We start from the raw sequence: 23976 nt of genomic DNA, 5'->3' as shown, positions 1-23976 counted from the left end.
GCAATGCACTCTCTTTATAGTCTGTACCACACCCCCATGCCAACCGCTTATCCATAGACACAGATAGTCACAAAGATGTCGTTGCTTTTATTTCAACTGCTAACTAATATATTACATGATGTTGTGGCATTTTCGTTTGGCATTTTTGTTCTAACTTTTAAAAACAGATAAACTTTGTATAGGTACACCATTTCCCTTGTAATAATACCTTCCTCTTCTTAAAGGTTCTGGTAGACGAGTCCTTGATAAACTTTGTATAGGTACACCATTTCCCTTGTAATAATACCTTCCTCTTCGTAAAGGTTCTGGTAGAAGAATCCTTGATAAACTTTGTATAGGTACACCATTTCCCTTGTAATAATACCTTCCTCTTCTTTAAGGTTCTGGTAGACGAGTCCTTGATAAACTTTGTATAGGTACACCATTTCCCTTGTAATAATACCTTCCTCTTCGTAAAGGTTCTGGTAGACGAGTCCTTGATAAACTTTGTAGAGGTACACCATTTCCCTTGTAATAATACATTCCTCTTCTTAAAGGTTCTGGTAGAAGAGTCCTTGAGTGCTCCCTTCCTTTTCCCATCACTGCTTCTGGGTTTAAGGATTGGGTCATGTTAATATTATTGTGTTCCATTCCTCCAGGAGAGCTAACACTGTCAGGAGCAACCTGGCCTGGGCCAGATCTACTTTTACATAATGTAAAGGGAAAGATGCAGGTGTTTGCTCATTGAAAGGCAATCGCATTTTCTGGAAGTTATTGGGCCACAGCAACATATTTTCCAGGGTATTTATAACTATAAAGGCCCAAAGGGAAACCACATACACAAACATATTTTTATTTATCACAATTATGCAAGAGTTATAAACATATCTCTGGTGATCTTTCGCCAACACTGGCCTTTTCTGGGAGTCTTGGCTGTTTTTGTTCCTCAAGTATTTTCTAGACCTCCTGCTTAATTGCCAACAAGGACCTATTTAAAGTTTATTTCACACTTTAAAACTGAGTGTTTGGCTCTTACCTGCAATACACTGCTAGCAAAGGGACAACGTCGCACTTACCCCAGATTAAAACAATGCACCGCAGAGGGATGAAGTATAGAGCGATGGTGGTCACCGCCAGGATCAAGCAGGCCAGGACTGAAAGGAACGGGACCGTCCAGTTGAATGTGCTGCAGGAAAACCACATAAACATCAGTTCCTGATGCTCAAGAACTGCCACACATCCAACTTAGCACACTTCTTTCTCAGTTGGATGAATGAAATGACCCATTGGAAAAGTTTATTTAAAAACCAGGAGATACAAGTTTAAGTGAAATTGATGGAGCACTGGAAACAACATTCTTTAAAAAAAATTATTACATACTTTTCTTGGGGGCTCTTATAGCTCTTATCACAATCCATATATTCATCCATTGTGCCAAGCATATCTGTACATATTTTACCATCCTTATTTTCAAAGAATTTTCTTTCTACTTGAACCCTTGGTATCACCTCCTCATTTTTTTCCTCTTCATAATGAGACAAGGTCAACAGCACTCAAACGGTCTGAGTGTTGGTGAATTCTGGGAAAGGCAGTTGTTAAACCTGGAGCTTGTAAAAGTTATTAGAAACCTCAATATTGCCATGGTGGTTCAGTGCACAGCAGTCTTTACAACTAGTGATCGGGTCACTAAGATTTCTCTCTCAGTTAGCACACCGTTACCAATAAAGATTTGGAAAAGGGGAGATATTGTTATAGGGCTGTGATGTTTTCTTATGACTTGTATTTAGAAAATCTAAATAGATGTACTGGGGAAAGCTAACAGTGGCTTGAACTTGGAGAGAACACATTTGGCTCTAAACCTTTCCCCCCCTCATTGACAGATAATATGGATGATTTTGCCACGCAATATTTTATCTCCGGTCTTAGCTCCTCCCACCCGATCTATGGCTTGCTGTGCCTTGGGTGGAAATGAAGGTCTAGAACACAGGGGTGGGGCATGGGTTTGAGTGCACTGGGGACATGTTTGTAACGGTTCTAGAAAAGCAGTGTGCAAATCCAAAGTCCTGTTAGGGACGTGTAAGTGCACGGAGCACTGCTTATCATTTTCACTCAGATACCTGTGTGCTGACCCATTCCACTGGGCTACAAATAAAATGAGGTAAAGCTTTTGTTCTTGTTGTCTTCTAGGACATTTTTTTTTTTGGGTGGGTGGAAGCATTGAGGAACTTTAGGAAGTGTAGCAAACAGGTCACTTTGAGGAGTTAGGTGAGCCTTACCCAAGTCAGGTTATTTCCAATCACCTCCTATATATGCGAAAGTTGGACACTGAACAAGGAAAGTGGGAAATCTGTGCTTTCGAATTAGGGTGTTGGCAAATCATATCAAATGTACCACATCCTACTAAACGAACTGGCAACTTTGTCATGGAAGAAGTAAAACCAGGAAGCAAGATGCAAACGTGAGGATGGCAAGATGTTGTCTCATGTATTTTGGACACGTGGGACCAGTCCTTGAGGAAGAGCATCCTATTTGATAAAGTAGAGGTATACTGAGAAAGACATGGATCGGTGCAGTCTGCAACAATGGGCTCAAGCACAGGCCTGACCAGGACGGTGGCACAGGACAGGCGAGAGTTGGGTTCTATTATTCATAGGTTCACTGCGGTTTGGAACTGACTAGATGTCCGCTAATAACAATTATTTGATACGTACTGTATAGATCACAGATTATGACAATACTTGTCATTAAAATAACTTTTGCCAAGTAAAATTTTACAGATGAATAAATGGAGGCCGAGAGAGGGACTCTAACTAATGTAAATCATCACTATTCCATCAACAGTATCAGAATGCCTATGACCTCACCTTCTTGGAAACACTGAGGATTATCATTAATTTTAATTATTTCTATTTGCTTTTTGGCGAGTTCTACAAGGTCAGCACTCAAAAAGCAGCTGCGTATGGGCCCAAACAATAAACACGGTGGGAGAATAATGCAAGCCACTTGGGAGGTTTGATGAGTTGCTGACTGCAAAAATCATGATCTGGTCTGCAAACTCTCCCACTCTCATTCCCAACAAAAAGCTCAAAAAGATCAGTCATCCGATTTCTTTATGCCAGAGAGATAACTCTGAAAAGAAAATAGGGAAAGCCAGACCATTTCCATTCACTACAAAAAGGTAAAAATGCTAACCAGAGATACAAAAGGCATTAGAAAGGACAACACACTACTGTGGGAAACTGAGGGACTGGATGACAATGTAACCCAGCGAAATCCTCTATGCCCGTAATTACGGGTTTGGAAAGCTGACTCCAGTGGGCCAAGTCTCTGACTGCTGTGAGCTATAAATAAATCTCAATACACATCCTCATGACTGAACAGCAGTCCTCCAATAAGCCCCATAGAGGAATGGTCATAAAGAAGCTACCATCAAAGATGTTTCACACCTGCATCTGGCCATTCACTGTGCCTGGAGGTTATCTGTAGATAAGAGGAATCAGACTCTATCCTGTCCCACCCTGAAGTGTAGCAGACTCTCCTCTGACGTCACTTTCTGACACAGATCATAGACTGGTCCCCTGGAAAAGGCTCAGGTCGAGAAGCTGACTCCCTTCAGTGCCTGTTCATTATGTTGCTCACTTATATTACCCATTCACTATGTTACGTGTTTGCTATGCGATGTGGACGCTTTTGGAAAGATTTGCAAACTCCATGATTACATATGCTGTTGGAAAATACATTTTCTCTCCCTCTTGACCCTGACATAAGGACAGGGAGCCCCCACAATTGCAAAGTCGCTCCAAAGGACCGTTGGGGGCTGGTACCCTGACAACCAGTCGAACTCTTAGAAACTAAGAGTCCTACATGAATGGAAGAGCATGCGAAACATATGGAGAGGAACATTTAACAGCATAGAAATATTAACACTACCCAGGGTTATATAGATACAATGCAATCTCAGTTCAGAAGCCAGCAGCATTCTTTAAGGAGATGATGAGATGGAACAAGAACCAGTCCTTAAATGGACATGGAAAAGAAAGCAACCACTGATGCGCAGTGCTGTAGGAGAACAAGTCAGAAGGTGTCACAGCGACCGTCCTTGATTTCCACACATACGGCCCAGTTATGGTAGTCGAAACAGTCTGGTGCTGGCACACGACGGACACAAAGAACAACAGAACTGAACTGAAAACCCGGAAGAATAAAAACAACCATCGACCTCTGGCCATCTGAAATTTTAAAAAAGGGTTGAAATCCATTAGACAGAGATATGAGTTTCTTTAACAAATGGTGCTTGAAAATCATATGTCCATTTGTAAAACAAGGGGGGAAATAGAAACTTGACCCATATATATAATATATACAAAACCTAATTCAGGACAGATCAAAGACCTACATATAAAACTTGAAAGTATAAGGGCCACCAAAATAGGGGCAAAGTTAGCAGCCATATCTATGGCATGAATAACCTATAAAACATAACCAAACTGCAGAGACGGTAGCAGATAAATTCAGGTGACTGGGGCTTTCTAAAAAGTCAACACTTTCTTGTATTGAAAGACTTCTCAAAAGGGTAAAATAGAACTTCCAGACTGGGAACCAAAACACTTAGCAAAGATGTATCTGAAAAGGGGGCAATCTAAAAAATGTACAGAGCAATTCCACTTCTCAACACTAAGACAAACAATGGAATTAATAACCACACAGAGAACAACAACCAACAATTCACCAAAGAGGATATTCAGTGGGTCAAGAAACAGAAGTCTAGTGATCACTAGCCGTCAGGGAGATGCAAATCCAAACAATGAATAGACATGCTCTCGTCCCAGCAATAACAGAAAAGTTTAATAAGACACCATGAAAATGTTGGTGATGATCTGAAGGGATCATAACTCTGACACTGCAACCACTGTGGAACACAGGAAAGTACTTCCTTAAAACATTGGAAATAGAGATATTATTTCTTCCAGTAATCACATGACTCGGGAGATATGCTAAAGAAAAAGAGCTGGGTTATGGACACATGTGTTCACTCCTGTCCACTGCAGTCAGAATGTTCCTGGGGAGAGAAGAAGTTGGGACTTGGTCTTACATCACTGACAGCTTCTCTGGAGGGACCAGTCTCTGGAAGAAGGCACCATACAGAGACCCTCAACAAGACGTACTGATGCAGTGGCTTCAACAATGGGCTCCCACACCAGTAACTGTGAGGATGGTGCAGGACGGTGGAGTGTTTGGCTCTGTTACACACAGGCCTGCTATGAATGCTAACTACTGGATGGTACCTAACAACATCCCTAGCAACGCACAATGAAGCGTTCCTTAAGGAAACACCTTCTCACTCACTGCCATCAAGTCAATGCCAGCTCACTAATACAGGAAAAGGTAGAACAGCCCCTTTTAGTTTCCAAAGCTGTGACTCTTCATGGGAGTAGAGCGTCCCATCTGGTTTCGAACTAACAACTTTTCAGATCGCAGCCAATGCACAACCACTGTGCCCCCAGGGCTCTGGGAAACAACCTCGTGCCCAACGATGGATAAATGAACTATGAATTGTACATGCAATGGAAGCTAGGTCACCTTGAATGACAATGAACAATTCAACTAACATCTTATTATTGAGGCCTGGTGACCTACTGCTGAAGAAGTTGCCATCAATAACCCTGTGCGACCCACTCCTGCCCCGAGCTCTAAGGGGGAGTCATCCACTGAACAGCAACTTGTTTCTTTGAAGCAAATAAGCACCACTTTCCTCCCGGTCTTAACATGTAACCCTTTATGTTTCCATTCATTTCTACTTACACGTAGGTCCACTCCTGACCTTCTAGAAATTTATGGAGGGCAGTTTTTCACCAAGTATAGAAATATCATATGCGCATCACAATTACCTCAGATATAAAATTTAACTTTTGGATTTCCTTGAATAAGGATGCAACCATACAACATGGATATTCTTTTGTAACAGTTAAAAGAAGGAAACCTCGTCAAGGGGGAAATATATAAATAAATTATGCTCTGTCATACTATAAAGCGAACCAAACTCACTGCCATTGAGTCAGTGCTGACTCCTAGTGACCCCGTATGGGTTTTCCGGACTGTAACTGTTGACTGGGGTAGAAAGTCCAGATTTTCCTCAGTGGAGCTGCTGGTTTTAAACTGTGAAGCATGAGGATCGCATCCCAACATGTAACCACCAAACTTACTGCCACACCAGACACCTGTTAGAAGGAATGAGAATAAAACCCAGATACCCACACACACACACACACACACACATCCCTCTGAAAACACAGTATTGATGCTAAATACGGTGAAAACTAAATTAGCAAAATAAACAAAGGCATATGTGTACATATGCATAAGATTATGAACATATTTAAATATGTATAAACACCACACAGATAGGCCTTTACGCAGAAAGATAAAATTAAGATATACTCCAAACTCTGAGTATTAAAACAAAGAGGGAGGCAGACAGAGAGAAGGGTAAGGCTTTGTTTTCATTTAGGAAACCTAGAGGAATAGTGGTTACGTGCTGCTCTATGATCTACATGGTTGCCAGTTCGAAACCACCAGCAGCTCTGAGGGAGAAAGACTGGGTTTTCTACTCCCATAAACAGCTCCAGTCTCAGAAACCTACAGGCGGTCCCTGTGAGTCAGCATTGACTCAATGGCACTGAGTTTATTTGGGGGATTTTGCTTTCATTTGCTGTGCTTGGTTTTTTAAATAATAGTATCTTATTTGACATGAAGAGGGAGAAACTACACAACAAAACTAATTAAGTGACATAAAGACACCAATCAAGGTAGATGTGGCAGTTACATAATCTCCGATCAGCTTGAGTGAAGGGGTGGAGTCTAGCCTGTCAATTAGGTCAAAGCCAATAATGCCCTGTGTGGGCAGGGCCTTCTCCTGAACTTCTGTCTTCCTCCTTAGAGGCAGGACACACAAGCTCTCTGCTTCACATTCTGTTGACAACCCGTGTGAAGCCACAGCCCTGGGGCAGAAGGAGTCACATGGAGAGCCCGGCCAACGCTAAGCTGCTTCCACAAGACTTTTCACAGACCAGCCCCGTGATCATCTTGTTTTCAGCATCATTGCATGTGCTGCATGAGTCTGTAGAATAAATTACGGACTAGTATCAGACATATGGGCTAATATCAGATTTACTGGGTAATTTGCCTTCTTTGGCTAGCCAGAGTCAGATATTGCCAGCCAGTTTACTGGGTTGTTTTCTGGAAAGAATATGGGAAGTTAAAGTTTTGATTGTTTTCCTTGGTTGTCTTTGGTTATTCCTGTTTGAAATGTTGAAAATGAATGTGATAAATGTCTATTTTGAGTTCAGAGGGTGAAATAGCTCCTTGAATTTCTCAGAGACCATGCTGCTTAGTGAAAACAGCTGACAGAATGCCCTGGCTTGCTGCAGTCTGAGGCCTAAGGCCATATTTTGTATCAGTGGAATAGCTCAGATAAGGTTGGAGAGAAGATAGAAAAGGATTGAACTTGACTGTTTTAAGAATTGAGCTTAGGATATGGCTGTATTAGGTCTATCCTGACTTCTTTTGACTACTGTTATTGATAAAATGATTGACAGAAATGATAATTGAGAAGCACAGAGAGTTTGTAAGCTCAGTTTCAGCTACCAATTTGAATCTTTAAATGGGTGTAGGGCACACCTGCAAAGAAGGCTCTGAAAAGGTTAGCCCACCCAGTCCTGAGTGCTCAAAGGTGATGACACTTGCCTACGGGGCAGTTGACAGATTGAAGAAAAACCAAAAGGAACCCTTCGGTTTTTGTTTTGTTTTTTAATTGAACTACTGGTTTTTGCCAGAAGCTGGGAAAAACATTGGAGCCACGAAGAAACTCTTCTCTAGGGCTGAACATGAAAGGGAGCCCACAGGCAGCCTGTGCTTGTTAGGTGATCACCTGGATCCACTTACCTAGTGGAAGTGGGAGAAATGCAACAATAAAGACATGGGTTGAGTCTAGCCACCTCACCCAAGAGGGCTGGGGTCGTTGAGAATTTGTGATGGGCCCATGGTCCAAAGGTGAGGCAATTAATCGATGGGCATGCTGGTGAGGCTAAGTGAGGTGGCCCATATTGAGTTGACCAGAACCCAACTAGATGAAGATAAGATTTTTAAGCCTGTGAATTGGTGTCTATGACTGCTGACTTTATGATCTGTCCTGATTTGACTTTGCTTATGAATGCAGACTCACAAGGTTCCAACTGGAATGAAGATTCTTCACATCAAAGAACATGCTTGTCTCCTCAGAGCACTGGGTTGATATAAGTGGGCAGCATAGAAACCACCCCAAAATGGGGATGACAAAGCTATGAAGTGGCTGGTTTACAACCTTTCATAGGTTGGGGAATATGTGCATAGGATTATAGGCTTAGGAAGACTCCAGATAGGGCAAGATATGACAAAATAACAATCTGTGGATTATCAAGGGCTCATGAGGGAGGGGGCAGTGGGGAGGGAGGGGAAAAAATAACAAGGACCTGATGCAGAGGGCTTAAGTGGAGAGCAAATGCTTTGAGAGTGATTAGGGTAAAGAATGTATGGATGTGCTTTATACAATTGATGTATGTATATGTGTGGATTGTGATAAGGGTTGTATGAGCCCCTAATAAAATGTAAAAGAAATGTAAAAAAAGAAAAGAAAAAAAATGAGGGCAATGAATGTACAGATGTGCTTTACACAATTGATGTATGTATGGATTGTGATAAGAGTTGTATGAGCCCCTGATAAAATATTTTTTAAAAGAATATTGTTGCTTTATTCACTTATAGAATGTTATGTTTAAATGAGGCTGGCACATATTGAAGTATATACATTTTAGTTTTATCCTGTTAGGTACAGACGTGACTTAATTATTGTTTTGTTTAAAAATTATATATGGCTAAAGAGTTGTGTAAAGGCGTCAAATTGAGAAGGGGTGGTCTGTGGAAGTTACATAATCTCCTGTCAACTTGAGCGAAGGGGTAGAGTCTAGCCTGTCCATCAGGTCACAGACAATGATGCCTCTATGTGGGCATGGCCAACTCCTGACCATTTGGGGAACTCCAGTTTTCCTCCGTTGAGGCAGGACACTCTCTCTGTTCCACATTCTGTTGTCAGGCCACATGAGCTCTGCTGATGGCAGCCAGAGCCCTGGAGCTGGACGAGCCACATGGAGCATTGTGCCAGTGCTGAGATGCTTCCAAAAGACTTTTCACACCATGGCCTGTGGTCTTCCTCCTTTCGGTATCATTACGTGTGTCTGTAGAAGAATTTATGCACTAGTATGGGACACATGGGCTAATATTGGACTTACGGGCTACTATTGAACTGACTTGATCTGAACTGGGCTGGGATGTTTTCTTAAAATACAATTACTCTTGGATATAAGACTCTCTTACACACAAATGAGTGTCTGGCTTTGTTTCTCTGGACAACCCAGAGTAACACAGAAGACAAAGGGAAACATCTAGAAAGCATCACACTAAAAAAATTAGCTGTCGACCTCCATGATGATCATAACAACAAATCACAGAAAAGAAGATAAACATTATTGGCGAGATTAGAGAACACAGAACTTAAAGAGTTACCTGCTCTGAAGAGAAGACAATAAAAGTAGTTTATATTGCACTTTGGTAATGTATGCTGAAAATGCTGGCAATGAAAACCACTAAGACAATAGTAAAAAGTTATTTATATTTCTACCGAACAGAAAATGCAGGGGGGAAATCAATATAAACTAAGATAAGAAAAATGACCCGTGTGAAAAATCATAAAGAACTTAATAAAGATCGAAGATTTAAGTTCAAATATGTTATTAGCCAAATTAAATTTGATTGAATTCAATGCTACAGTGAAAGGATATTGACTATTGTACTGAATGACTTTTTTTGTCTTATAAAGTATATGTAAGATAGATACTTGAAGCATAGCATACCATAGGCTGAATAGATGGAGAAAGATGTATCATGTAAGCAATACCCCAAACAGAGTTGTATGGTTATACTGATATTATCAAAGCCAGATGCTACAGAAAATTTAATTCAAGATAAATTGGTTATGTAAAATTTATCAAGAAAATATAGCAACTTAAAGCTGCACACACCAAATCACATAGCTTCAAAATAGAGAACGCAAAACTTTATCAAACTGAAAGGAGAAACAGACAAATGCACAGTGACAGGAAAATGTTGTCATGCACAGCTCAAATAACAGAAGTGTCCAGTCAAAGACCCAGTAGGGACACACAAATATGAACAATACATCATGCAAATGTCATCTAATAAATATCTATGGATATTTTTGGTCAGAACAAAAAAAATCAGTGCCAAGGAATTGACTATGACTTATAAAAACCCTATAGAACAAGGTAGAATAGAATTGCCCCTGTGGGTTTCTGAGACAAACTTTGTACTGGAGTAGAAAGCCTCATTTTCCTCCCATTGACTGGCTAATGGTTTTGAACTGGTTGCCTTGCAGTTAGCAGTGCAACATATAACTCACTAGGCCAACAGGGCTCCTTATATACTTTGTGTTTAGATGTCACATCTTTTTAATCTCACATGCAGAACTTACAAATTAAATACAGACCATTTATTTCATCTACATTTCTGATCGTGAAAAACTTAAGTTAAAACTCAAGAGCAAAAAGGTAACTAGAAAATCTCCCTATATTTGGAAATGACAAATGCCCTTCTAGACCAGTAGAAATAGAAATGGGAGTTAGAAAACATTGTTACCAAATTGAATGATAATGAGCAATATCATCCAGCATATGTGGCTAAAGCTATGCTTTGAGGGAATTTATTCTTTAAAATATTTATGTTAGAAAAAACAAAAGGCTAAAATAAAATATCCAATTAACCCTCTTGTAGACATAGAGAACGACTAATAAGTTAAGCCCAAAGAAAGTAGAAGGTGAAAACAATGAAAGTAAAAGTAGTATATATTGGAAAAAAATAAACAGGCCTTAGAGAAAATTGACAAAATCAAATGTTGGTTCTTTGAAAAGACTAATATAATTCAAAAATCCTGTCAATAAAAAGAACCCCTGAACTCAATCAATATTAAGTATAAAATAGTAGACATTCTTATACATTCATCTGACATTAAAGGTAACAGGACTTGATGGCTAACTTTATAACAAAGAGTAGGGCAATTTAAAAAGAAGTGGACAGACTTGTAGAAAATGACATCTCACCCAAGCATGGGAGAAAATAACATACTGACTAGATATTTACAGAATTAGAAACTGAATATTTAATGAAAAACCTCCCAAACAAAACCTGCAAGCTCTGATTTTGCTTCACTAGCACATTCTTTCAAGTCTTTACTTCAAGTCTGAACATCAGGCTTACACAGAGCTGTCCAGAAAACATGAAGAGGGAACCTTCCCCAGCTTGTTTTACAAGTTCAGAATGACTCTGTCTTGATAAGGAACGTTCAACCACAGAAAACCACTTGCCAGTCCCACGGACGATCGTGGCTGCAATAATCGTGAGCAGAAACAAAGAAAGGGAAAACTCCAGAAACATAAAAAAATTAGGGAGCAGGATGAAGGTGAATTTTTCCCTTGAATGGAAAGCGGCCTTAACATTTGAAAATCAATTGCATAATCCACCACATTAACAAAAATAAAGCAACAATACCGTTGTCTTAGTACATACATACAATTTTTGACAAAAATAAATTCCATCAATTGGATAAACATAGTGTGGGGTGTTGTGGCTGTGAAATGTGCTGTTTGTCCATTTTGTCTGTGCTGTGGGCCTATGTGCTTTGAAGCAATAGCGAGACGTTCCAGACACACCTTCCCAGCCGGCTTTACTCTCCTAAGAGCCAACTCAATTCACTCAGGTCCCCTTCTGTCCGCAACCCCCCATTTTTAAAAATCATTTTAATGGGGGCTCATACAACTCTTATCACAATCCACACATACATCAAGTGTGTGAAGCACACTTATACATTCGTTGCCCTCATTCTCAAAACTCTTGCTTTTCTCTTGGGCTCCTGGAATCAGCTACTCATTTTCCTCCACACCTCCCTGCTTCCCACTCCCTCATGAACCCTTGATAATTTATAAATTATTGTTTTATCATATCTTGCACTGTCTGGTGTCTCCCTTCACCCACTTTTCTGTTGCACACCCCCCCAGAGAGGAGGTCATATGTAGATCCTTGTAATCGGTTTCCCCTTTCTAACCCCACTTCCCTCCCACTCTCACCACTGGTCCCGAGGGGTTCATCTGTCCTGGATTTGCTGTGTTTCCAGTTCCCATCTGCACTGCTGTGCATCCTCTGGTCTAACCATGTTTGCAAGGTTGAATTGGGATCACACTGGTTTTGATCTACGGATCATGAGGACAGCAGCCCAATGTGTAACCAATACACCACCAGGGCTCCTTCATAGGTTTTATGTAATCAGACATATCACTAATTGTTTTAAATCCTTTTCAAGTATTATTTCATTTTGTTCTTCCAAAAAGTCACGGGAACTAAGAGCATCATCACATGAGGGCCCATCATCTCATTCTACAGTCCAGGGCTTCAGACATGGTAGTTTACTAAATTGCGCAGGAAATTTCTTCATATATAAGAGACAGCAGTGAGATGTGAGCCCCCATAATTTGATCAAGACCTTCAGCCTCCATAGTAGACACAGACACAGGTTACTCCTGCAACACAGTGGAGCATTGCTATCTTTGAACCTGGTGGATTTAATTCAATGACAACAGAAGAGGCTTCAAAAATGTGTGGAGAAATGGAATGAAATGATCTTGGGAATCTTCCACAAACTTTTGGAAGCTCCCTTGTGCATGGTAATATCCTTTTCAGGAACAAACTTACTGGCTCCCTGACCTGATTACCATGGAGCATCTTATAGCAGTATGACAGCATACAACCCACGAAGCTGAAGAACTTGAAAATGAAAGTTCCCTCGTCTCTCACACAGCTAGTGAAATATTTGTCATTCCATGCAATTCCCCTGTATCCTTAATTTGGCTACTCTATGAATCCTTAGAAGAGGCTCCTGGTGTGACAGGTAGGTTTATTGTGCCAACATGGCCAATGAACACAGGTGGGAATGCGGAGAGATAAATGGCTCGGTGAGCCTAGCCTTTCTCGTCTCTCGCTCTTTGATCATCAGACCAGTGTGCAGCTGCCTTGCTTGTTCTGTGCTTCCATATGCAAACTATGCTACGTGTGGGACACCTAACCTGTGGGCTGTGTCGCTGTAATTTGAGGTCCCTTCAAGACCTGCTTCGCCACATCATTGGAATTTACATCTCTTCAGCTGGGGACTGTCGGGCCCTGTCATCTGGCTGACTGTTGGTGACCTGCCTTGCTGTTTGCGTCCTGTGCCCGGATAGCCTGAATTGCTCTACAGAGGACTACCCTACGGCCCTCAAGACTTGAAGGACTGCCAGTGTCTCACAACTGTCTCATGGGATTGAGTTGCACTGAGCCATTTGTACTGATTTATAGATTAGTTAACTTTATTTCTTATGTTATCTATCTATCTATCTATCTAAATTTAGATAACATTATTAGTGTCCTGGTTTTGTTTTTCTAGAGAACCCTGTCTAACACACCTGGTATGGGAAGTTTTGAGACATATAAGTCAAATCTCTCAGTAAATTAATAAATCAATAAATCCCTCCATTCATTCAATCATGCGAGCTTACTCACACGCAATAAGAATATTATTTCAACATCTCCAAAAACACTAAAAATGACCGTGACCTCCTTCTGCTGAGGCGAGGAGTAGCTTCTCCCTCCCGTTCCTCCCATTCTCCCCAATCAGCTCGACCTCTTTGTCACAACAGGATCGTTATTCTCCTTAATTCAAGCCTCTTACAAATGGAGTTCTCTGATCGTTCTTCCCACGGAAACAAAAGGACTAGGTATAAAATCTTGTCCACCCCCCTTGCATCCGGGTTTCTTTTATGCGGTAGTGTTGACATTCGCTGTGGTACCTCTCCTGACAAAGAATGAAAGCAGACAGTCCCGTTTCTCTCCCTGGTCTTTAGACTTTTGCTCTTTAAACAGGTCACTCTTTGATGACACAGAATATGCCCCAATTAATTCTCACAGCCTAATTCTGATGGCACAGAATCAGCTTTTTATCCACATGGCATGGTATTCCTCAGGGGTCTTCCCCCACTCACCGCCATTCAGTCAGTGCTGACTCATAGCAACCCCGTGTGGGTTTCCAAGACTGTAACTGTTTAAGGCAGTAGAAAGCCCAGTCTTTCTCCCTTAGAGAAACCATCTCCCTTGGAGATGCTGGTGGTTCCGAACTGCCGGCCATGTGGATGGCAGCACAATATGTAACCCCTACAGCACCGGGGCTCCCTGTCCTTCTAGGTCGATCTAATTCTCTAGCTCCCCAAGAGCACACAATTTGAAGCCAGCACTCCCTAGTAATAGAGCATCTAATGTAGATCTCAGTTCTTCCCTGTTCCATCTGCTGGCTCCTATTTTTAGCTGCACGCCACTCCGTGCAGGCACATGTGAACTCCATGCACAAAGCCTGAGATGCAGCCAGCTCCTGCACCGCCCCCACGATCAGTTTTGGATCGGATCATCGCACACCAGAGTTTTTGCTGCCTAAATATCCAAAGTTTATCACCAGGCTTTTATCTTAGTCTGGAAGCTCCACTGAAATCTGCTCAGCATGAGAGCAACAGGCTAGTTTACAGGGACAGACGGTTGACGATGATACACTGTACGTGAGGGGCATTGGCTGGGAACAGCGCCTGAGTCTCCTGCGAAATGTGAGGATTCTACCACTGGGTCACCGGTGCTTATGTACTCCTCGTATCGTATAAATGCTACAATGGAGAACAAATGTTTCCAGCTGACCTATCCATTGATTTGAAATATGTTTCATACTAGAGATGGGAAAGTATGAAAAAGGTAATACAATTCAATCTATGTCAGGAAGTCTTGTAGTTGGAAGGTTTTATTTACGTCCATTTCCTGGTTGCCAAACGTGGGACACAGCTTCCGCTGGTTCTCTAGCTCTGAATTACCAGAGAATTCCAGCAGAGTTACACATGACGTCCCTCTTGAATGCCCAGCAGGAACTTGAAGGTCATTGCAATCATGAATGGCCAAAGAATTAATAAGAGCTGAACCCCGTGAGCCTTCCTGTGTTGCAGCTGGCAGAACAGTACTCTGTTCATGGGTGGAAAACACATCTCAGCCAGGGCCACCACAGCTGGGCTGAACACAGCTCCCCCGCCCCCACCCCACCCTCCCCAACCCCTGTTCAGTACATTTACAGCCCTGGAGGCCTGCTTGAATGGCTCTGTCCTCTCATCTCATCGGACACATTTCCTTTACCATTATCAACTGCACACCTGCTGGCTTTTCCTACTAGACCAGAGGTTCTCAACCTTCCTAACGCCGCGACCCTTTAATAGTTTCTCATGTTGTGGTGCACCCCAACCATAAAATTATTTTCGTTGCTACTTCATGTCTGTAATTTTTGCTACTGTTATGAATTGGGTGACCCCTGTGAAAGGGTCGTTCGACCCACATCCCCCAAAGGGGTCGCGACCCACTGGTTGAGAACCACTGTACTAGATGGTCTGGCATGGGCATGTAGGCGGTTGTACCAAATAACACATCCTATCTTCAGTGCTCTCATTCTACTCCTCAAATCCTCTCTTCTTTTGCTACCAGAACCATTTTTCTTAATGACTTTTTTCTCCCACTCAACTCTTCTCTAGGCTGATGTACTTCCATTCACTATGGTAACAAATATAAATACATATGTCTTGGCAGTCAAGTCTGTTAATCATTCGCACATTCCCCAAATAATACCTGTAGTTCCATCTTACAAATCTGGTTAAACCAGAGCATGTACGCTGGTACAGATAAGAGCTCTGGACAAGTGGAATCCAGGACAGATACCCCCCTCAGGAACAATAATGGGAGCAATATTATGAGGGTGGGGGAAGGGGGGAGATAAGGGGAACGGATCACATTGATCTCAAAGTACAACACCTCTGCCCCCAACTCCCCCATTCCCCGGGTGACAAACAACAGAAACATGGGTGAAGGGAGACAGTGGTCAGTATAAGATATGAAAATAACAATCATTTATAATTTATAAAGAGTTCATGAGGGTGGGAGGGAGGGGGAAAAAAAGAGGAGGTGATACCAAGAGCTCAAGGAGAAAGACAATGTTTTGAAAGGGATCATGGCAACATATGTACAAATGTGCTTGACACAATGGATGTATGGATTGTTATAAGAACTGTAAGAGTGCCCAATAAAATGATTAAACTAAAAAGGTAATAACATGGTGATACAAGTTTGCAGTATCACTATGTCTTATCACTATGTCTTATCATTTAAATGGAAATAAACAAAACACTTCTCTATTCTGTGGTCCTTGAAGCACATCAGAAGAAAGTTACATCAATTGGCTTCCTTAAAGTTTGATGGACTTGGGAACCCTACGGCACATCTCCACTCTGTGCTTCAAGGAAGCCATGAGTCCGAATCACTCAACGCTAATGTATTTAGTTTGGTTTACACAGAGGTACACAATGGAGACAGGGTTACGAAGAGTTCACAAGTTGTAAACCTAAAGAATACGACCATGATTCATAAAATGAGCCTTTCTCACCTTGGGTTCTTTAAGAAAATTTAGTCCTGATGTTCGACAATAGGATTAGCATATAAGTATAGTTTTTGTAAAGAAACCCACACTTTTACACATCTATTCCTTTACACCCTATCTTTGGTACTCCTAGGGCATAGCTGAGTGTCTGGGAGAGAGATCCAACGGCTCCCACCCACACTGGAAATGTTTCTTCTCCATTCCTTTAGAGAAAGCGTGTCCTTCCCTAAGGCATCCTGCTCTGATAATAATGCTAATGCACTTTTCTTCTTTTTTCCTGTAATTTGTGAAAAATTTCACCCAAGGCATTTATCACGTTCCATGGGTCAGATGGCAAAGGGTCATTGAGAGCATATTTACTTTCCTTTTCATTTCTGAGCAGGGTAACTGTAATTTATCACCAAATGAGGATACTTTTGAAAGTGAAAGGGGGCACCATTCATAATTATGCTGGAATGATTGGTGTAAATTGGGCCATCTGGTCACCCTAGTTCTGCGGCACTGCCCAACTGTGAAGTTGACAAGCCCAAAGAACCAGCTTTCCAAAGTCAAGCAGGACTTGCAAAGCATCACGGTTGTTTTTGCTTCATCTAATCCCACCCCTCTCACCCCCACTGTCTCAGGATCTGTCCTTGCGGATGACAGCCCTGGTTCAAGCAGCACTATGAAAACCTAGAACTTACTTTTTAATTCTTTCTCCAAAAGAAGCGATTTCCTCTAAGATGTTTTGAACAGTTGAAACAATATCCTGGACCATATAGATTCTTTCAATGAGTCCCTTTTTCTCAGATTCCTAGAAAACATAAAAGGCAAGATATGACTGAGTTATTTCATTTCTACTGCCATGCTATAAAAAGTTTTATACCATGTGGTAAGAATGTAGTTTTGATTACCAGAGAGTCTTAGAGAGATCAATCACATTTTTCAAAATTTGAACATTTATTTGAAACCTAGGCCAATATCCATTACACCCTGCTTGGTATATTGCTCTGCTGCCCACCTTTCTATTATCTAAGTCTTCCATCTTCTGCATCCTTGACATCAGAATTCCATCACAAAAGCCCTTTGCAAAGATGAGCCCCAGGGCTGTCCCAGCTCAAACCAGGTGTGAGCGTTGGTGCAGTTCATACATCAGCGTCTTCCAATTGAGCTTGGACCCGTGTCTTCCAATTGACCCGTGTCTTCCAATTAACCTTCATTCTCCCCAGAAGGGAAAGCATTATCTGACCCACCCTCCTCCCTGGACCATTTTTAGAAGTAAAGGGTGCATTCAGAGAATGTCCTGGAGATCATGGCTGGGCAAGCTGACTTCTATTTATGAACAGAAGCACGTTAGAGTGTGTGCAGGGGCAGGAAGGAGACAGAATCATGGAAGTGTAAGGGAATAAAAGGTGTGCCCAAAATGGGAAGCTGTGGTAGTTGGATGATATTACATCAACTAGATAACCACGCCTAAGGGTGGAGTTAAGCCTGTCAATCAAGTGGGAGCTTGATGACACTTCCTTGGGAGCGTGGCTTGCTACAGGAGCGTGAGGGACTCTGGGAACTGCCCCTCTGTGACTTCCCTTTTCCTTCCCCTTTCCTGGGACTTCCCCTGGACTCTGTGTCTTCTGTGCTGCCAGAGGTGGCCTCATGTGGATCACCCACCCCGATGATTCTCAGAACCCAAGCAGGTCCCCACTGACCTTGGATCAGATCAACTGTGCATCCACCAGCCTGTGATCTCCCTGCTCTACCCTCTGGCATCAGCTAAGCGAGTCTGACGAGAGCCCTGCTAGCACTGGACACATGGACTTGAATTGGACTGGGCTGCGGTGCTTTCTTGGTGTAAAGTTCCTTCTTGTGCAGAGATGAGTGCCACGGCAACCTGGCCCAGCACAGGAGCCCCTGGAATTGTACTCATAAGACCCTGTATGTACTAGGCCTTATCTACTCAGGCAATAGAATCCCGTTCTGTTTCCCAATCTTGTATGCTGTGCCTGCTTTATTTAAACAGTGCAGGACAAAGACTTGAACATCGGGCTAGCAAAACCTTGACATGTATAGTTCTGCTCACTGATCCAGAATGTCCCATTGGTAGTAGGCAAATCCTCAGTGGGTTCTTCAAAATTGTGAGGCGATGTGGAATCCCTGTAGATCTAAGGACTTTGTTCCCCAATGCTGACTGGTGCTTTCTTGGAGAACTCTGCAGCCCTTCCATTCTCTTGGCCCTGAATCCCTCTTTGGCTTCTCAAGATCTCTCCACCATCTCTTAGAAATCCACAAATCTTTCTGCTGGGCCACAGTGTAGCATATTGCAGATCCGGAAAAGATCTGTCCTTTTTTTTTTACCAATTGCAGCAAAAATATATATATATATGACAAAACATTTCCAATTTCAACCAATTTTATGTGTAAAATTCAGTGACACAATGACATTCACTATGTGGTTACAGTTATAACTATCAATTTCTAAACATTTTCATTACACATAACAGAAACTCAGTACTGCTTAAGCAATCATTTCCCCTTAACCCCAAGCACCATTAGAAACTATTAATAAACTCGAATTCATGTATTTGCACATTCTAGGACAGTGGTTCTCAACCTTCCTAATGCCGTGACCCTTTAATACAGTTCATGTTGTGGTGACCACCCAATCATAAAATTATTTTCGTTGTTACTTCATAACTGTAATTTTGCTACTGTTATGAATCGGGCCACCCCTGTGAAAGGTTCGTTCAACCTCCAAGTGGGTTCGTTCAACCCAAAGGTAGAGAACCGCTGTTGTAGGTATTTCATGTAAGTGGGATCATACAAGGATTGTCTTCTGTGATTGATGTATTTTTTTCTAGCAGACTGTTCTAAGTCCATGCATGTTGTATCATATATCTGAACTCCATTTCTCTTTATAACAGAATAATATCCCATCGTATGAATATATCCTGGTTTGTTTATCCACTTGTTAGTGGACTTGGATAATATATATCGTTATTATCATTAATCAAACTCTACCGAATTGTTAATCATGTCAGGTTGATTAATACTTTAGTTATCCTTTGGCAACTGTCGCTTTACTTATAAACAAACCAACCAAATCAATAAACTTCAAAAGAATAACAAAACCCTTGATCAATATACACTGATGATTGATTTCCTCTATTTTCTACAATTATCTAATCAATACAAGTGATCTAAACAGTAAGAGGTTCAGAATATGTTCCATAATCAGATTAAATCTTCCAGAGGGTATAGTCTAGTACCGCGGTTCTCAATTTGTGGGTTGTGACCCCTTTGGGGGTCAAGTGACCCTTTCACAGGGATTACCTGATTCATAACAGTAGCAATATTACAGTTATGAAGTAGCAACAAAAATAATTTTATGGCTGGGGTGTCACCACACATGAGGAACTGTATGAAAGGGTCGCAACATGACGAAGGTTGAGAACCATTGGTCTAGTACCTTACTAAATCCACAAATATCACAACCCCTTTCTGTATTATGAGCATTATTCTCAAAATATATTTAAACAGAATATATCACAGTGCCTTTTTTATAACCTCTTATTTGTTTCTAAGTTCAGTTTCTAAAGATACAGAAAACACTACCAATTACTTATCTGATAACTACTCCATTATTATCAAGACCTCCAAAGAGATTGTTTGTGTGAGGCATGATTCAAATCATACTAAATTAGAAACCCACAGGGAAATCACTGTCCTTCCCTGTGTGTCAGTATGGCTGCCATGAGATGCCCCAAAATGCACAGACACAGACTAGACATCTGGAGAAGTGCTTCACGATGTACAAAGTAACAAACGAACAGGTTAGTTAGTATGCAGGCTAGTATGTTGCTGGGAAAGGCATCCTATCCAGGTTCTTCACAATGAGGATAATCAACAATGGATTGTTTTTCCTTCATGGAATTGGAAGTAAATATAAACACACCTTCCTTTGTCTATAATTCCCTGTGAAATGGGATTCAACTTTCCATATCGAAAACTTTAAATGCCTTTTACTATGTTAGTTCACGAATATTTATATGACTTGAATTACTCAAACGTTAAGGCAATAGGAGGATTTAAACTATTTCCTATACTGTGTGGTAGGCTTCTCTATTTAGCAGTGGTTAGATGTAACCAGTATCCTCTCAGTCGTGCACATTTGGGTCATTGTACTCATCATACCTGATATATGAAATCTATAATATCAAAGACGCTTAACAAAATTGACTCTTAACCTAGAATTTTATGTGGATAAGAATTGCACTAAGTTTCACTGACTGATCAAACACTTATAATTTAATAGAATAAATCATATACTACCTTTCTGTGCAAAAAAACACACACAAATCATTTTCCACTTGTATTCGCTCTACATCAAACTACAATAATCGATAGAGTGAAAGAGAATCTTTTATCCTCTAGTTAGTGCAGCAGTTCTCAACCTGTGGGTCACGACCCCTTTCGGGGGGGAGGGGGTGTCAAACGACCCTTTCATAGAGGTCACCGATTCATAACTAGCAAAATTACAGTCATGAAGTAGGAACGGAAATAATTTTATGGTTTGGGGGGTGGTGGTCACCACTACATGAGGAACTGCATTAAAGAGTCGTGACCTTAGGAAGGTTGAGAACCACTGCCCTAGTGACTGCAGGTAAAAGACCTACTATACCAGAACACAAATCATACACTCCCATTCTTGGGAATATCTTGTTACCACATGATGTTACGTGGTTGAAACAGACCAAAGCGAGGGGTGGAAGTCAGATGCACTATCCCCTCCCCATTCAATAAATGGTGCCGGGGTCACCTAATAACCTCTTGCCATCTGATTTGCGCTTCTTCATCCAATCTTTCTGCCCAGAAAGTTCACTGTTTCCTCTTTCCAGCACCAATCTTGTGGCCAATTTCCCTTTTCCACTGATTTTCAATTCTTTATTTCCTTTACCCTTTTGTTGACTTGAATTCTTCAAGAAGTTTGTGTTAAAAATTAGATATGCTGCCAGAGTGACCTAATCCACGGATGACTACTAACAGGACACAATGGTGAAAGGCCATCTGTCTACCACATGAGGATTCATGTTTATAAAGGGGCATTTGACTGCGCTAGGGAATTTGACCTAAAGGGCAAATGTGGCTTCCTTTTTTTAGCTGCATACAGTTAGGTCAAAACAATTTCTTGCAAAATGACTCAAATTTTCATGTGGTTCAATTTAATTAAAATTTCCTATTTCATTTTCCATTTGACAGGGTTTTTTTTTCCCAACCATGGAACATCCAACTACTTATATTCTGGTTATGAAGAAAGCGTGAGTTATTCCATAAACTGAATAAATGATCCTCACCTAGGTTCCTTAGTTTTTGAATGAATTTAATATTAGCTTAAGCACCATAATATTTTAAAATTGAATATGGAATCTATCAGGTGAAAGGCCAGTTTACCTTCTGGACCAGTACGTTAAGGGTAAAAGTTTCTAATAGTCATTCGAAAAATACTTATCAACTGGCAGTGTTGGGCCTATAAAACCATGTCTTTATTTTCATAAACTGTCGAAAATAAAAACAAGATATATCTGAAAATTATAAATAATCTTGCTCTCATATTACTTATCTGAATATTTTAAGTGATACTTGCAAAATAATTACTCATCATGAATGGCCATAAGTTTCAGATGGTTTCTTGGTTGTATCTGACTATAAACTCATGTCATGGCTACTTTTCTAAGAAATGGACTTTCTGAAAAGCCCTTTAATTTGTTCTCTGTTCACTGAGCTACTTTTAATATTCATATTTGCACTCACTGATTATTACACTGACACTGTCAAATGCCTCTTCACTGTCATTCACAATATTAATTAAGACAATACAGATGGCACCGAGGCACTTGGAAAACAAAGAAAATTATGGTTCAGGAAGAATATACTCAGATATTGAAGTCGTCATATGTATCAGCCTAAATAATTTCGAGAGAAATCAATTTCTATGAACTTGGTGTGTCAAATATGTTCTCAAGACAAAAGTTAAAATAAGCTCCCCCTATGCGGTGGCACTGTTGGGTAAATGTCAAACTGATAACCACAATGTCAGAGGTTCGAACCCACCAGCTGTTATGTAGCAAAAAGTGGAGGCTCTCTGACCTTGCGAAGATTTCCAGCCTCAGAATCTCTACAACGGGTTCCAAGACTGGAAGTGACTCAGCGGCTCTATGTATGAATGGTTATTTTGCATGCTTAATAAAATATTTGCCTGTTGCTATTAGTTGTCATCAAGTTGACGTCACCATATGGTGACGTTAAGCATAACAGAACAAAATGCTGTCTAGTCCACCTCTGTTTCCATGGCAATTGGTATAATTGAATCCACTGGTAAAGCTATTGTGCCACTTCATCTCATGAAAGGTTTCCTCATTTTCATGAACCTTCTGTATTGACCACTGTGATAGCTGAATGATGGTCAATGATTTGGCCCCTTCTAGCCATGTCTCCTTTTAGGATAGACTATGGCTCTGGACTTTGTATGTCTGCAGCTGTGGTCTGCTTTTGGAGGGAATATTCTACCATGCTGATGGACAGGGCAGGAGTGGGATTGAGTCCTGAACTTGGTGGAGGGTGTGGGACAAGCCATGTCCTTTGTTTCCTTGAGGGCTTGTGGAAGACTCTGCTTTGGTACAGGATGTCAGACAGACCACACCCATTGTCTCCCTTGAATACACAATGGTGCCACCTTACAGTTCCATCCACATCGCATCACCTCCCTGGGAAGTCAGATCTCCATTTTCCTGAATGAACCATCGTAGCAGCAAGACTTTCTGTGGATTCTGGACACTTTGGGTTTCTGGGTCTGGACTCAGCACGTGACTCACCTCTCCCTATTCCACAGATGTTGGCCTGAACAGTACCCACTACCACATGAGACCTTACCTCAAAGTTTTGTGAGTTTTTTCGCAGTGTTGCAGTGAATCACCTAACCCAAGGACATGAGTAACGATCCTCAAGGGAGGAATGGGAAGGGGGGCATGGAGCAAAGTAATATCTTGAAAGATGTAGACAACTGGGACACCGTCTATCTCTAGCTCCTTGCAATTGTTGACATGCTGCCAGCTGATTTTTGACCCATAGTGACCATATAACACACAGACAATTGTTCCCAAGCCTGAGCCCATTGTTGCGGTCACTGGTCACTGTGTCAGTCCATCTTGTGGAGGGCTTTCCTCTTCTTTGCTGCCCCTCCACTTTACCAAACACTACGTCCTTCTCCGGGGACTGATATCTTTTGACAATATATCTAAAGGATGAAGTATGTGAGACAAAATCTTGCCATCCTTTCTTCCAAGTAGCACCTGGCCTTACTGCCTCTGAGAGAGATTGGTTTG

At 41.3% G+C, this 23976-nt stretch overlaps 1 protein-coding gene across 1 annotated transcript in view; it reads right to left on the bottom strand.

The window, feature by feature from the left end:
• MCTP2 (multiple C2 and transmembrane domain containing 2) overlaps positions 1–23976 on the bottom strand; it is a 287776-nt gene that overhangs the window by 11078 nt on the left and 252722 nt on the right. Inside the window, exons 20-21 of the mRNA XM_075557885.1 lie at positions 17305–17414; positions 1056–1165 (exon numbers count right to left, since the gene is read on the bottom strand). Of these exons, the coding sequence (XP_075414000.1) occupies positions 1056–1165; positions 17305–17414 (220 nt within the window). The remainder of the gene's footprint in view (positions 1–1055; positions 1166–17304; positions 17415–23976) is intronic.

The sequence above is a fragment of the Tenrec ecaudatus genome, chromosome 9 (genome assembly GCF_050624435.1).
Source record: "Tenrec ecaudatus isolate mTenEca1 chromosome 9, mTenEca1.hap1, whole genome shotgun sequence".
Lineage (NCBI taxonomy): Eukaryota > Metazoa > Chordata > Mammalia > Afrosoricida > Tenrecidae > Tenrec > Tenrec ecaudatus.
This window is presented reverse-complemented; position numbering and strand designations above follow the sequence as displayed.